Raw genomic sequence first — 17,206 nt, forward strand, 5'->3', positions numbered from 1 at the left:
ACATGATCATCCTATATAAGTCAACATGTTCCCCTTCTCTTTCTGGGATTCATCAAAAGAGACAACCAAATTCTAAAAATTTTATTTTCATTGAAACTAAGCACCAGATAAAATCTAGACTGCACAACATATGAAAGCACTACTCAAAGCAGACAAGTTTAGATAGAAGACATGCAGTTGAAGTAGATTAGAGCAGTCAAAAACACCTAATAGTAATAGATCTTAGAAAGCCTCAGCAAAAAGATACATTCTAAGTCCCCCATCTCATTTGGTACAGAGAAGCAGAAAAGGCCATGAAAACTACAAATAAAATCAGACACGCAAAATCACACTTTCAGGAAGGCTTTTGTCCAGCAAAGAGTAGTAGGCTGTGAGATTATCCTGGCAAGTTATTCTTCCCCAAAGGAGCCTTGCACAAAATAGCTAGCCCTAGAAATTCCAAACTTGTTCAATGACAGAAACTTATATCTAAACAAAAATAAGATAAAAAGAAGGAAAATGTAAAATTCTGACAAAAACTACGCAGCAGATGCATGCAGATGATAATAGGATAAAATTTCTGCCACAATTTGTAAAAACCTTAATAAAGCAATTGTGTCTATTTGGAAGATCACACAGGCAAGAAGAGATGGCAAGACAAAAAGAAGACATAAAAAAGAGTGGCACACCCAGCCGGTGTAGCTCAGTGGATTGAGATGCATCCCATAGACTGAGAGGTTTGAGTACTGGTCAGGGCACATGCCCAGGTTGCGGGCTCGATCCCCAGTAGGGAGCTTTCAAAAAGCAGCCAATCGATGCTTCTTTCTCACATCAATGTTTCTTTTTTTTGGTACGCGCCCCTAGCAGGAACCGAATCTGATCTGAAGGCCGACGCTCCAACTGCTGAGCCAAACCAGCCAGGGCTCTCACATCAATGTTTCTATCTCTCTCCCCCTTCCTCTCTCTCTAAAAAAAATCACTAAAAACAGTTTTTTTTACAAGAGTGGCAAAATTGAGGTAAAAAATCAAATTAGATAAAGACAAATTAGAATGAAATACAATGGTGAATAGACACTGAAAAATAAACTATGCAATACAGGCTAGTAATGAGAAAAGCAAATAATTTTTTTAAAAGAAAGAGTTAAAACTATTAGAAAGAGATCACTTCCAATACAGATGGCGGCGTAGGTAAACGAAGTACTTGCCTCCTCCCATGACCACAATAAAATTACAACTAAACTACAGAACAACCATCATTCAAAACTGCCTGAAATCAAGCTGAATGGAAGTCCTACAACTATGAAATTAAAGAAGCAGCCACACTGAGACTGTTGGAGGGCCCGAGGCCTGGATGGCCTGGTCCCACACCCACATGTGGTGGATAAAAATCAGGAGGGTACCTCAGCTGTAAAGGTCTTCCCTGAGGAGTGAGGGGTCCCCATCCCACACCAGGCCCCCCAACCCAGGGTTCCAGGGACAGGAAGAGAAGTCCTAGTAACTTCTGGCTGTAAAAACCAGCAGGAACTGAGGCTGAGGCTGCTGGAGCCCCAGGTAGCTCCTCTTCAAGGGCCTGTGCATACTTACTTGAATCACACCCTCCAGGCTCCAGTGTGGGGGAGGCAGCTTGAAAGGCACCAGAGACATGTGGGGAAGAACTGAGTTGTTTGGCATTGGAGCAAGGGCTGGAGAGGCGGCTTTCTCCTGGACAGACCTGCTGGCAGCCATTATTCCTTTGGTGAGCCCTTCCCCGCCAGGGCAGGCAGCCGACTGCCATATCTGGGACTCCAGCAAACTGGCTCATACTGTTTCAACTTGGCTCCTGTTTCAGATTTTCCCAAATTCTCTCAAAAAGGCAGCATCTGGCCTCAGTGAACTCCATTCCTCCCACTAAGTGGCGGCCCTAGGCTTGGCACTAGGAGCAGCCAGCCTTGGTTCACAGCTTGGCTTTGCCTGGGTACCTCCAGGCCCAGCACAAGAAGCAGCCATCTGCAGATTGTTTTATAGCTTATGCCTGGTGGCCCTAGGTAAAACACAGGCAGTGGCTGACCTTGCCCCAGAGCCAGAATACCCAGTGGACAGCTTCAGACCACAGCAAAGCACCACCACCACCCAACCACCTGCACAAGTGACACACTTAAGGAGTAGACTCAGTGGGTACCAGATCCCTGCTGAAGTAAGTCTTTCTCTGTGTAGTGGACCCCTGCACAGCTGGTCCTCCCAGGTAGTCAGAGGTCAGTGGTCAGTGGGCACAGCCTGTCCTTGCAGCTGATCAGATTGAGTAAATCCCTCCCATTGACATGCCAACTGCAATCAAGAATCAATTACAACAGAAGGGTGTACAGTCCACACAAGGGGTGCACCTTGAGGGCACAGCTGAGGTGATCGGGGAGGCCATGCCACTGGACCCTGCAGGACACCTACTAAAATAAGACATCCTAGGAAGCCTAGGAGACACAGAAACTCTACCTAATACACAGAAACAAACACAAGGCAGCCAAAATTGAAAGACAGAACAAAACTCTAGGAAAAGAACTAAACGAAACAGAGATAAGCAATGTAACAGATGCAGAGTTCAAAACACTGCTTATACGGATGCTCGGTGAACTTAGTGAGGGCCTCAAAAGCATAAAAAAGGACCAGTCAGAAATGATGAATGCACAGTCAGAAATGAAGGAGGCACTAACTGAAATAAAGAATAATTTACACAGATTCAATAGTAGAGTAGGTAAAACCAAGAAGCAAGCCATGGATTTGGTATATAAGGAAGCAAAACACACCCAATCGGAACAGAAAAAAGTATCCAAAAAAATGAGGATAGTGTAAGGAGCCTGTGGGACAACTTCAAGAATACCAACATTTGCATTATGGGGGTGCCATAAGGAGAAAAGAAAGAGTAAGAAACTGAAAACCTGTTTGAAAAAATAATGACAGAAAACTTTCCTAATTTGATAAAGGAAACAGACATACAAATCTAGGAAGCACAGAGAGTCCCCAACAAGATGAACCCAAAGAGGCCCACACCAAGACACATCATCATCAAAATGCCAAAGGTTAAATACAAAGAGAGAATCTTAAAAGCAGCAAGAGAAAAGCAGTTTGTAACCTACAAAGGAGCTTCCATAAGGCTGTCAGCTGATGTCTCAAAAGAAACTTTGCAGGCCAGAAAAGAGTGGCAAGAGATATTCAAGGTGATGAAAATCAACAACCTACAACCAAGATTACTCTATCCTGCAAAGTTATCATTTAGAATCGATGGACATATAGAGTTTCCCAGTCAAGAAAAAGCTAAAGGAGTCCATCACCACCAAACCAATATTATATGAAATGTTAAAGGGTCTTCTTGAAGAAAAAAATAAAAAATATAAATGGCAATAAGTACTTATCAACAACTGGATCTATAAATAAAATGAATAAGCAGAACAGAAACAGACTCATAGATACAGAGAATATTTTGTTGGTTGCCAGACAGGGAAATGGGTGAAAAAGGTGAAGGAATTAAGAAGTACAAATTGGCCCTGGCTGGTTTGGCTCAGCAGTTAGCACATCAGCCGGCAGACCAGAGAGTCCTGGGTTCGGTTCCAGCTAAGGGCACGTACCTCAGTTGTGGTTCGTTCCCGGACCCAGTTGGGGTTGTGCAGGTGACAGCCAGTTAATGTGTCTCTCTCACACTGATGTTTCTCTCTCTCTCTCTCTCTCTCTCTCTCTCTCTCTCTCCCCTTCCCTCTCCCCCTCCCGCTCTATCTGAAGATAAATGCAAAAATGTCCTCGGGTGAGGATTAAAAGAAAAAACGAAGTACAAATTGTTAGACTGACAAACCTCAAAAGGGAAAGGGGTGGGGGCAGGAAGAGACAAACCAAAGAACTTATATGTATAACCAGTGGACACAGACAACAGTGCGGGGGAAGCAGGAGGGGGTGGGAGTGGGGTAGACAGAGTCAATAGGGGAAAAAGGAGGCAAATCTGTAATATATTCAACAATAAAGATAACTTAAAAAAAGAAAAAACTATTAGAAAGAAAATTACAGATATGCCAGACAAAAAACACTGAACAAATATGCTGGACAACATCCTCCTCCTACCCCCATACCAAAAAGCAAAACAACATTATGGAATAAATATTTAAAAATACAAATCAAGAAAAGTGCATTAAAATAAAGGAAGACACCAGTATACAAGATGAAAAAACACGATGTATGTCAGAGAAGATTGACCCAAAATTCCCAGCACCAAATCAGGTTACTATAAAATTATCAGTCTTCCAAATTAAAAAACCAACCCTGGCCGGTTTGGCTCAGCAGTTAAAGCATTGGCCCACAGACCAGAGAGACCCAGGTTTGGTTTCCACTAAGGGCACGTACCTCGGTTGCAGTTTGTCTCCAGTACCAGTTGGGGTTGTGTGGGTGGCAACCAGTTGGTGTATCTCTCTCACATCGATGTGTCTGTCTGTTTCTCTCCTACCCTCTCTCCCTCCCACTCTATCTGAATATAAATGCAAAAATGTCCTCGAATAAGGATTAAAAAAATAAAAAATAATAAAAAAAATAAAAAACCCTGTGAACAGCAAGGCCAAAACATCAAATCACTTATAAAGGGGAAAATAATTCAGGCTTATCCCAGATTTCTCAACAGCAACATTCACTATTGTAAAACAAGGACTACCACCAAGATCCTCTCGTTGGGATCAAACTTATTTTATATCTGGTAAAACTGTTTTACAAGAATGTACTACAGTGAAAATGAGAGAAGTCAAAGAATGCTGTTCACAGGACGTTCCTCAGGAATTTACTAGAGAATGAACTACAAACAAACAGGAAATAACTAAAGAAACTATGACAGTCTGACCAGTGTCGCTCAGCAGTTAAGCGTCAACCCATATACCAAGAAGTCACCAGTTAGATTCCCAGTCAGAACATATGCCCAGGTTGTGGGCCCAATCTGCAGTGGGGGGCCTGCAGGAAGCAGCCAATTGATGTTCTCTCTCATCAATGTGTCTCTCTCTCCCTCTCACTTCCCCTCTAAAATCAATAAAGGAAAAAACAAATTAAAAAAGAAAGTATGACAAAAAGACTGATGATGAACACAGAATATATTTTCTTAAAAAGGGATTAAGACAAACGTGGAAATAAGAAAATCTAATGCAAATGGCATATACCCTGACAATAGAAACATGATACATCCAACACATAAAAATGGGGAGGGGGTAAATGGACAATGAATATGAAGCTGAGATAGTTCAGAGAGTGCCACATATATGCCAGCAGCAAGCATATCAAGGAATATCATTTAGAGCTATCAAATAAAGTAGTATAGTAATGAGCCTTTTTTTTTTTTTTTGGTAATGAGTATTTTTAATACAAAAGTAAACAGGTAAAATCAGGTAGGAGAGAAAAAGAATAGGTGGATTAAGAATAGAAAATTGGCCCTGGCCGGTTTGGCTCAGCGGTTAGAGCGTTGGCCTGCGGTCCAGAGAGACTCGGGTTCGGTTCCCGCTAAGGGCACGTACTTCAGTTGCAGTTTGTCCCGGCCCTGGTTGGTCGTGCGGGTGGCAGCCACTCGATGTGTCGATGTTTCTCTCTCTCTCTCTCCCTCTCTCTCCCTCCCACTCTATCAGTACAAAAATTGGAAAAATGTCCTCGGGTGAGGATATAAAAAAAAAAAAAAAGAATAGGAAATTGTATGCTACTTTAAATAATTTTAATAACAGAGAAAGGCCAAAGGAATAGAGGACTACTGGAATGATAGTAACATTATAATTATGAGGATAAACAGGAGAACAAAAACACAACTTCCCTAAAAATCCAAACTACATTTACACATACAAAGCAACCATAGAGTAAAAGCTTTTTTTTTAAAAGATAACAAAAAAACTGTGACAGAACCAAGACCAAATAAATTATCATATCAAAGAATAGGTTTAATAAATAAATTTAACTCAACTATTAAAACAAAAGATTGTCATATAAGATCACAAAGGAAAAAACAAATCTGTTGAAAGTATGAGATATATTTAAAACAAAGTGATTCAGAAGTGTTGAAAATAAAAAGCTCAAGAAAGAATGTATCATGCAAATGGAAACTATAAGAAAACAAGGGCCCTGGCCGGTTTGGCTCAGCGGTTGGAGCGTAGGCCTGCGTTCCTGAGAGACCCGGGTTCGGTTCCCACTAGGGGCACATAACTCAGTTGCAGTTTGTCCCCGGCCCTGGTAGGGTCGTTTGGGTGGCAGCTACTCGACGTGTCCCTTTCGCGTCGATGTTTCTCTCTCTCTCTCTCTCTCTCTCCCCCTCCCACACTCTATCTGAACAAAAAATAGGAAAAAAGAAAAAAGAAAACAAGGGTTGTAAACCTAAAAGGCATTAAAACTTACAACAAAAAAGGACATTTATAAACATGTTAACAGATGCATTTACAACACAGTTTAAGAGTTAGATTCTATATTGCAAATAACAGCAACAATCTTAAAATAAAAGTACAATATATCAAAGACAATACTGGTAATCAAAGACGTAGACTAAGATGTGTTTCTCAATCCAAGACATTTCAAGCAGACGAAAAATAAGTAAAGATATGAAAATATAAATAATGTAATTAAAAAGCTAAATCTGACTGATAAATACAAAATTTCATACCATAAAAAAGAAATATATATATATTATGTATATAGTATACCTATTTTTTAGTTTCCATATAATATTAAATAGCCCATATACCTTTCAAAAAGGAAAAATAGTTATTTGTGAGAACCTGAACTTTTACCATTAAATGTCTGAAAGGAATCTATGCTGATTAATGCCTATCTCAAAAAACTTTCTAAGAATTAAATAGTGTATTTAAAGCTTAGTAGTCTGGCATGTGGTCTTAGATAAGTACATTGTTGTTATTACTGTAGAATATTTGACTTGTGTTTTATATATTTTCCATTAAAAAAACAAACATTGCCCTGGCTGGTTTGGCTCAGTGGTAAACAGCGCTAGCCCACAGAACAAAGAGTCGCAGGTTTGATTCTGGTCAAGGGCACCACACCTGGGTTCCTGTTAGGTCCCCAGCCCTGATTGGGGTCATGCAGGAGGCAACCAATTGATGTGTCTCTCTCAGGTCGATGTCTTTCTCTCTCTCTTTCTCTCCCTCTGCTCCCCTCACCCCACTCTATCTGAAGATAAATGGAAAAAAGTATCCTCAGGTAAGGATTTAAAGGTGTGTGTGTGGGTGGGTGTGTATGTGTATAAAATTAATTTAAAAAAAAAACAAAAAACCTTATTTCTGTGGTACAGCAAAAACCATTTACAAATAATCTAAAAATCATTTTTTCAAAATGGAAATTATTTTTTTATTTTTATTTATTTATTTATTTTTTCTTTATTGATTTTTTTTTTTAGAGAGAGAAGGGAGAGGGAGAGAGACAGACAGAAACACTGATAAGAGAGAACATCGATTGGCTGCCTCCTGCATGCCCCCACACTGGGGATCAGGCCCAAACCTGAGTATGTGCCCTGACCGGGAATAGAACTGGCGACCTCTTGGTGCATGGGTTGACACTCAAACACTGAGCCATACAGGCGGGGCTAATTTTTATTTATTGATTTGAGAGAGGGAGGGAGGGAGAAAGAAAGGGTGGGGAGAAACATCAATTTGTTGTACCCTTTCTTTTTTATTTCCATCCAAAATGCAAAACATTAAAAAATCAGGTATCTCATCAAAATATTATATAGCTAGGAAAACTGAAAGCACCTGTACAGGTTAATTTTCATACAAGAATAAAGCACAAAGTACAGTTATCAGGAGCTGGAAGTACTGACAGTCAAAATACAGCTTTGTATAGGAATAGATTGTATTTATGATTATAAGAATGTTACCTTTTTCTATTTTTTGTAATAAGTTAAATTTCAATAAAAAATTGTCAATCTCTGAAATCGTGAGCAAGAACTTTTCCTTAGTTATTTCTTTGCCATTGCACCCTTCCTCCTTTCTTTTCTTCATATAATCTACACTGCCTTTTTTTTTATCTCTCTCTTTTTCCCCTTCCTGACATTTATACTGGACATGCAAGGAGAATACAGGCTATCTTTACACAGACAGAGCAGAATACTATAACATCTACTCAAATATTTACGCGAAGTGTTATCTAAACCGCATATTTCATTTGTACTTTGAAATTTCTTAAAATCTAATTTTAAGTCCTTCCTGTACCAATAAAAAAGCTCAAATTATTTTAAAACAATTACATGAACAGTATTCTGGACTGAGTTAAAACAATTATTTCATGTGAAATGCTCCACCATTTGGATTTTATGTTTGAGTGTTGAAAATTAAACACAAAACTCTAATTTTCATTGTGACATGTACATGTTAGCAAGGACACAAAAAAAACTGAAGAAACTGTTAAGTTATATAAATTGTTAAATATAATAAAATGAAGTTTGAAGCATGGCATAATCTAGTAAATAAAATAATCTGATTAATGCATCATTTTCATTTAAAATGAGAACAGAGCCATCGGCCCACAGACCAAAGAGCCACAGGTTCGATTCCGGTCAAGAGCATATGCCTCATTTGCAGTTCAGTCCCCGGCCCAGGTCAGGGTCATGCAGGAGGCAACCAATCGAAGTGTCTCTCTAACATTGATGTTTTTCTTTCTCTCTCTCTCCCCCCTCCCCTCCCGCCCTCTCTCCCTCCCTCCCACTCAGTCTGAAAATAAGTGAAAAAATATCCTCCGGTGAGGATTTAAAAAGAAAAATAAATTAAATTAGAATACAATAAGCAAACATTATAATGTACATGAACTTAATTTTTTTTAATCCTCACCTGAGGATATTTTTTCTGTTTATCTTCAGACAGAGTAGGAGGGAGAGAGAAACATACAAGTGAGAGGGACACATGACTGGCTGCCTCCCACATGACCCTGACCAGGGCAGGGGACGAACTGCAACTGAGGTACACCCTTGGCCAGAATCAAACCTGCGACTCATTGGTCCGCAGGCCAACGCTCTACCGCTAAGCCAAACCAGCCAGGACTGAACTTAATTTTTTAAATTTAATGATTCAGAAGGAATTTTAAAATCTTCTATGAAGATAATCATTCTGAATATAAATTTTCACCTGTTATATGGAAATATCAACATGAGATTTCTTACCTAAATAGCTATAACATTATTTACTACAAATCAATATTATTTCTAGGGACTTACAAACCTTTTAAAACCAAATTCTGAAAAAATTTTACCTTCATGTGATTTTTCAAAGGATCCAAAAGATTGAAATGAATATTGCACTTTGGGCAAGCTCTTGGAAAAGGTGTTCCATTTTTAGATTGATTTGATAAGGCATTTGTACCTAAAATAAATTCAAAACATGATTCAAAATGCATCACTTTTAAACCTTAAATAACCACTAATAGTTTGTAAATGTACTACAATCTCTAAATTGTATGTATACATTTCTTTTTCATATGCCACATTGTATATTTACCTTTTGATGGCATAGCCTGGGGAGATGTCACTGAAAGAGATTTAGCTGAAGGAAATATAGCTGAGGAATTTGCTCCAGAAACACTTTCACTGGGCTTAGGTTTTTTTGGATTAACACTGTTTACTTCAGAAGTAGAAGGACGTTTTGATAAAAATGGACTTTCATTCACACCTACAATAATTTAAACAATGGAAAAAATATTTTTAAACACTTTAGAATATTGCTTACAACTAAATTAGAAATTCTCTGCAGCTAAACTAAAGGTATTACCATTGAATTATCATATTACAAATGACAATACATGATAAAAATTGATGTGCTCAAGTCAGGAGATGTAGACAAATTTTGCAACATCTATTATGGATTCAAATAATTCATAAAATAATCATTCTATGCAAGAAAATACTAAATATGGCTTCAAATAAATATATAAACAACTATGTAGGAAAAAAAAAAGCCAGACCAAACTATCCCAAGCAAAAATAAATAAATTATGCACAGGGAATACTCTGAACTAAGATAAATGAATTAATTATCTTTAGAGGTTAAGGACATTAAAACTTATTTTTTAAAAACAAGAATAAAAAGACCTGGCCGGTTTCGCTCAGCGGTTAGAGCGTCGGCCTGCGGTCCGGAGAGACCCGGGTTCGGTTCCCGCTAAGGGCGCGTACCTCGGTTGCAGTTTGTCCCCGGCCTTGGTCGGTCGTGCGGGTGGCAGCCACTCGAGGTGTTCCTTTCACATCGATGTTTCTCTCTCTCTCTCTGTTCCTCTCTCTCCCTCCCACTCTACCTGAACAAAAAGTGGAAAAATGTCCTCGGGTGAGGATAAAAAAAAAAGAATAAAAAAAAAATATATATATATATAGTCTGAAAAACCCGTGATAGAGTGAAGCTGCGAAAAGTCAAAGCACGAAGTAGGGAGGGACAACTGTATAAAGAAAGAATCCTACTTCGCAGAAATTCATTTATCGCGATAGAGTCTGGAACTGATTAACTGCAATAAATGAGGGCCGACTGTATATATGTATTCTAAAAATTTAGAGATCCCCCTTTACAAGCTTTTTATTTAACAATTTAAAACGTTTAATGGAAAGTTTGTTCTTTTCCCACCTAACAAAGAAGTGGTCTATTCATTATATTGCCCATTTGGAAACAACTAATCTTGAATGATAATATCTCATTTATTCAAACAAAAGAGCTCATAATGGAAGGAGTCAGGTTTTCACTGGCTTTTCTTAGGGACTACTGGACACGTCTGAGAGAGAAACTGTCCTGTTATATTTTGTTAGACTGTTACATAAAATTTGTTGTACAAAGATTTCATTCCTAAAAAGAGTTTTTAGTTTAAAAACCATCAACTTAAATCTAAAAGATATTAGTCTTATTCAGAGTATTAGCAAGAGAAATGGAGATTTTTAAGCTATACCTAGGCCAGGCAAGTCCTTTCTGAAAATAACACACAAATGTACTTGGTAATAAGAATTCAACACCTGCACATCATATTTTAATGCTCCCAACTGTATACTAAAAGTAAAATCAATAAAGTAAATATATTAGAAATATTCCAGGCTTGTTCCCATGAGACTTTCAGCTGATTTCACAACAGAAACTTTGCAGGCCAGAAGGGATTGGCAAGAAATATACCAAGTGAGGAAAAGCAAAAACCTACACCAAGATAACTCTACCCAGTAAAGCTATCATTTAGAATCAAAAGACAGATAAAGAGGTTCCCAGACAACAAAAAGGTAAAGGAGTTCATCACCACCAAAATGAGTCTTAAAAGAAAAAGAAGAAAAAAATAAGGATAAAAAAACATGAACAATAAAATGGCAATAAATACATAAATTGATATCAACAATTGACTCTCAAAACCAAAATAAACGAACAAGCAAAACAGAAACAGATTCAAGATACAGAGAACATTTTGATGGTTGCCAGATTGAAGGGGTTTAGGGGAAAGGGTGAAAAAGATGAAGGGATTAAAAAGTAAAAATTGGTTGTTACAGAATAGTCATGGGAATATAAAGTACAGCATAGGAAATATAGTCAATAACAGTCTAATAACTATGTATGGTGTCAGATTTATCAGGATGATCACTTAGTAAGTTATGTAACATCTAATCCCTGGGGTGTACACCTGAAACTAATATCATAATATATGTCAACTATAATTAGAAAACAAAAATGATTTTAAAATGGAAAAAAAAAATATTCCAGGCTTTGAAGTCAAACAGGCTAAGTTCAAATATACTCTCTGTCACTGCCTAACTACGTAGTCTTGGCTTATTTAACTTCTGAGTCTGTTTCTTCTTTTGTTACACCTTGTTTTACAAAGCTGTTTTAAGATCAAATAAGATAGTGCATTTAAAGCACCCCAAAAGGGGGTCAATGGGAAAAAAGTGGGAGGAGATCTGTAATACTTTCAACAATAAAGATAAAAATAAAGCACCCAACACAACATCTGTCACATAGAAAGCATTCAAAAATAAATGACAGACATAATCATTAGTAACAAAATATTTTATATCTTAACTTACTTTATAAGAAAAATATTATTCCAATAGATTCACCTGTCAGCTTTTAATAAGGGGAAACATGTCAAAAAAGTAAGTCATCACATTAACTGGCTCCTCTGTTTCATCTTTTGAGATAACATAAAAATGATTTTTTTTTTCCATCTTCAAAGCATATGATTACTGATGGCTATACTACAGGGACCTGGGAAAGATTTTGCGAAATCACAGTAGCATTCTTGTAAGATGTTCAGGTTACTTGAAAAGACAATGAGTTCTAGTTATTTTGGATTAAGCATCTAATTATATAACAGGCTGGACAATAGAAATAAACTTTTACTTCAACATTTTTTAACATAATAAATAAAACCCCTCTGCATTTAAGAGTTTTAAATTCTAACCGTTTAACTTATTTCTGTTGTCTTTGGTTTATGTGGTTTCTTATACTCAATAGCTCTTTCTCTGCCACTAAAAATCCTGTTATCATTCAAGATCAAGCTCAAATCTAATCTCCAGCACTCATGATCACTTGACAGTAGTCAGTTAATCATGCTACTGAACACAGAGCACATATTATCATTCATAACAACTATTTATTGTCAAGTCCTTTAAAGTTCATAATGCATTTCCATATTTTATCTTATTTGGACTTCAAAAAGCTCCAACTAAAATAGAGCAAGAATTAAATTTTTTTTCCAAATGGCTGATTCCAGGTCTGGAGAATGAATACATTAAATAAGAAATATAAAAATTCCATTTTAATAATATGAGAAAACTGAAGTGTAAAGAGTTGCTAAAGACTACAAAAATCAACAGTAACATTTCAAATCTACATCTTCTAAATCATCGTACTTATCACTCAGGCTGAAGTCTTTCTGCAGTAGGAAATTTAAAAAGCACTGTCCTTACTCAAAGAAGTTTCAAGAATTCAGACCTTTCCTGTGAACAAAGTCCATGTGTTTTATAAAACCAGACTCAAGACAACTATTGTTCTCTCCTTGTTTTTTTTTTTTTTGGTTCCTACCTATTTTTATTTTTATTGATTGATTGGTTTTAGAGAGTGAGAAAGGGAGGTGGAGAGAGGAAGAGAGAGAGCAAGAGGAAGAGAGAGAGACAATGGTTTGTTGTTCCACTTATTTATACACTCATTGGTTTATTCTTGTAGGTGCCCTGACCAGGGGTCGAACCTGCAACCTTGGTGTATCAGGAGGACACTCTAACCAACTGAGTACCCAGCCAGGGCTAGTTCCTACTTATTTTAAAAACTAGATTTTTACAAGTTTCTCAAGTAAGTGGCATCCAAAGAAGTGAATATCAACTAAGTATCACCTAAATAGAAAAACATTTTAAGCATGAATATTACTATTAAAAATTTGGGGTAGGTTTGGTAAATTCTCTATATTGATTTGTTAGAAAATAATTTTAAAAAGTCCCAAAAATCTTATGCATCTCTATCTAGTCAATATTTGAAATATTTCAAAATTGCTAATATACAAAGCATAGGTAATTTTCAATTAGATAAAATTTTTTCATACCACACTATTTTACTGTAGGTTAAATGAAGACCTTTGTTATGGTATAAAATCAAAGAACTTTAACTCTTCTTCAATAGGGAAATTTCATTACTCTTTCAAGGGTATTTAGTGAGTAATGACTATATATAAATTTATTATAGTCACTTTATAATAGCACTCAATAATCATATTTAACTATTATAGGTAAATGATTAAACAGAAATACACTAAGCTAATTAAGAAATCATACATTGTCACACTCATCATCATAGAAGCTAATTAATACTTCTTTTAACAGAGTATTCAGGTTATCAGAGGACTTCTCTAACTTACAGAATATTTTCATATTTTTCAACCCATGTTTATTTAGTGCAAGAGAAAACAATCTCAAAGTCAATTAGCCGACTTAATTAAAATTAATAAAATATTCTATTATTACGTAAGATTTTAAATTACCCAAGAAAGTCATTCAAGATTAGCACCATTCCACTTTATTATATAAAAAAATTAAGATGAATACAAGGACTTCAAAATAGAAAGTCAATTCAATCTGCATATTTATAAAGTTTCTTTTTATAGTTTTTGAACAAATACTAAAACCAACCTGCTATAGAAAGTGTTGGTCCCCCTTGGTAATGTGATAATCCTGTATCCTGGGTCAAGTCAAACAGTAACTCTGTAGTATTACTAGATGCACCTCGTGATGAGTTTGTTATGTAACCCTGTTAAAAGATTTCAAAGGAAGAGTTTTACATTTATTCAACACAGTTATAATCATTTTGTTTCATAAACTTTTATAAAAGTAAACTTAACTGTGTGCAATATTATAAGAATATCTTTGATGACTCAATTACCAAGAATGTATAAAACACTAAGGTAATTATTACTATCTGCCAAAATTATCATTACTAAATCTGAAAGCAAACAGAACTAGCCTATTCCTGACTAGCTAAAGTGGAGGCCAAGTTCTAGCATAATATTTTCAAGGTTAAAAAAACATACAAACCCATTTTAAGTCAATAAATTACTATACTTTATAAAGATACTAAAAATTTAGTATTCCCATCAAAAAGCAAATAATAGAACTTAGAAAAATCTTTGGGTAAATGCAAGAAAAAATAGTGAAAACATACAAATTTAATATTTCCATACCTCTATAAACCCCACAGACAAATAACAGGGCAAACAAACTGGGAATCAATCTGTAGTATTACGCATAGGGGTTAGGGATGACCATATCACATGGTATAAGTTTTAGAATCATCTTTATTAGAAAGATTTATAAGTTAAAGGTAAGGAAGAGAAAGAATGGATGCCCCCCACCATTCCACTTACGGAGCAAATATAAAAGCTGCCTGATTGGCAAAGTGAACAAATAAGAAAGTCAGGCAGACAGAGTTTAGAATGGAAGCTGTTTACAGGATTGATCTAGGCCAGCTGGAGGCCTTAAGGGCTCAAGAGAAGTTTCAGCCCTTCCATCAGGATGGTCCCAGCTAGCAGAATGATCTCAAGAAGAGCAAAAAGTGTCAGATGAATTATAATGCGGTCACATATAAAGCAGTATAAATTTACATTAACATACATATGTTTAGTATAAATAATTATGAAAAGTGTGGTCAATATCATTTAGGGACATATACTCCAATACTATTATATATTAAACATACTGATACACACAAAATATATTCCAATGCTATTTATAAAAGACCATCATTGAGGAGAGTAAGCTCTTGGTGACTTCTGGATTATTCTATATATCATAATATATTACATGCAAAAGCTTTAAGAGTAACAATGCTTAAAAATTAAAAGGGAAAAAGTCACTTTAAGAGAAGGTGCAAAGGACATAAACTGAAACACTTCAAAAGCAAAATACAAATGACCAACACATAACAAAAACTTTTACCAACTTACTAGTCAAAGAAATGCAAATAAAGGCAATGGCAATTTTTAACTACTGAATTGGCATGGTTTTAAAGATGATAATATCTAAAACAAAATAACTGGCCACTCCTCTTAAAAGTATCAAGGTCATGAAAGATAACCAGCAAACACTAGGAGACAAAGAAGAAATGACTAACTGGAATAACTACGGTGATCCTGAATAAGACTCTGGGAATGAAAATGACATTAATGGAAAAACTGGTAAAATCTGAATAAGGTCTGCAGATGAGTTAATGTTAACTACCTGATTATGATAACTGAGATGTTAGGATTAGGGTAAACTGGGTTAGGGGTTTATGGAACTCTTTGCATTATGTTCCCTGTTTTAAATCAATATTCATTTGAAATCAATTTAACATTTAAAAATTAAAAAGTAAAAAGTAACTGCCCTGTCTGGCTTGCTCAGTGGTTAGAGCATCAGCCCTTGGACCGAATGGTCTCAGGTTCAATTCTGGTCAAGGGCACCATACCTGGGTTGCAGGTTCAATCCCCGTCCCTGGTCGGGTCATGCGGGAGGCAGCCAGTCAATACATCATTTCTCTCTCTCTCTCTCTCTCTCTCTATATATATATATATATATATATCTCTCTCTCTCCCTCCCTCCTATCTAAAAAAAAAAAAAGAAAAAGAGGAAAAATGTCTTCAGGTGAGGAGTAAAAAGAAAGTAATTGTAACATTCACTATTGGCAAAGTAAATGAGGTTGTGGTACAACTTTCCTGAGTGAAAATTCTGGCAGTAGCTATCAAAGGCTTTGTATAAATACAGATCCTTTGGTCCAACTATCCCATTTAAAAAAAAATTTTTTTTTTTAATCCTCACCCAAGGACACTTTCCCATTTTTTGTTCAGATAGAGTGGGGGGGGGGGGAGGAGGAGAGAGAGAGAGAGAGAGAGAGAGAGAAACAACGTGAAAGGGACACATCGAGTGGCTGCCACCCACACGACCAACCAGGGCAGGGGACAAACTGCAACCGAGGTACATGCCCTTAGCGGGAACTGAACCCGGGTCTCTCTGGACTGCAGGCTGACGCTCTAATCACTGAGCAAAACCGGCCAGGGCCCACTTTAAAAATTTATGGTAAGAAAATGCGAATGTTTAATGGAGAATTTTTAATAGCAAAATAATTAAAATACGTATGTCTAACAATGGAAGAATGGTTAAGTAAATTAAATAGTAAACTATCATGCAACCACTAAGTTCATATTTTTTAGAAAAACCCAAAGAATATTCAAAGTAGAATGTTCAATGAAAAAAAGATGAATACGTATCTATGTATAGAGTATCTATGTATAGAGTATGGTTCTGATTTAATATATTCTATATTATCTGCAGGGGGGAGAAAAGTAAAAAAATATGTACTCTTCTGTCTCTTTCTAAACTTTATACAAAATACACACTATTATAAAGTAAAAACATCAAGGTTTTGTTTGTTTTGTGCTAATAAATTGAGGAATAATTAATTTTTAAATATTTTGTTTTGCTACTAACTTTTCTATTAACATGGCTTTATTAAAAAATTATGAAAACAGAGGTAAAAGGAGTCACAGGCAAAAAATTCTAGTCATAAAACAAGTAAGTCAATGAGAAGTAATGTACAGCATTGTGACTACAGTTAAAAAATATTATATATTGCATATTTGAAAGTTGCTAAGATATTAGCATTTTTTATTTAAAAAATTCTGTACATATGGTTACAGATGTTACATAGACTTACTTTGGTGATTATTTTGCAACATATACAAATATCAAATCTTTATGCTATATACTTGAAATTCATATATTATGTTAATT

At 36.2% G+C, this 17,206-nt stretch overlaps 1 protein-coding gene across 5 annotated transcripts in view; it reads right to left on the bottom strand.

The window, feature by feature from the left end:
- Positions 1-17,206, bottom strand: part of ZNF280D (zinc finger protein 280D) — a 112,572-nt gene that overhangs the window by 64,831 nt on the left and 30,535 nt on the right. For all 5 annotated transcript variants that reach the window (XM_036266059.1, XM_036266054.1, XM_036266053.1 and 2 more), the window contains 3 exons: positions 14,075-14,192; positions 9,444-9,614; positions 9,199-9,308 (listed from right to left, as the gene is read on the bottom strand). In XM_036266059.1, coding sequence (XP_036121952.1) covers positions 9,199-9,308; positions 9,444-9,614; positions 14,075-14,192 — 399 coding nt within the window. The remainder of the gene's footprint in view (positions 1-9,198; positions 9,309-9,443; positions 9,615-14,074; positions 14,193-17,206) is intronic.

This window comes from Molossus molossus, unplaced genomic scaffold, assembly GCF_014108415.1.
Source record: "Molossus molossus isolate mMolMol1 unplaced genomic scaffold, mMolMol1.p scaffold_m16_p_1, whole genome shotgun sequence".
Classification (NCBI taxonomy): Eukaryota; Metazoa; Chordata; class Mammalia; order Chiroptera; family Molossidae; genus Molossus; species Molossus molossus.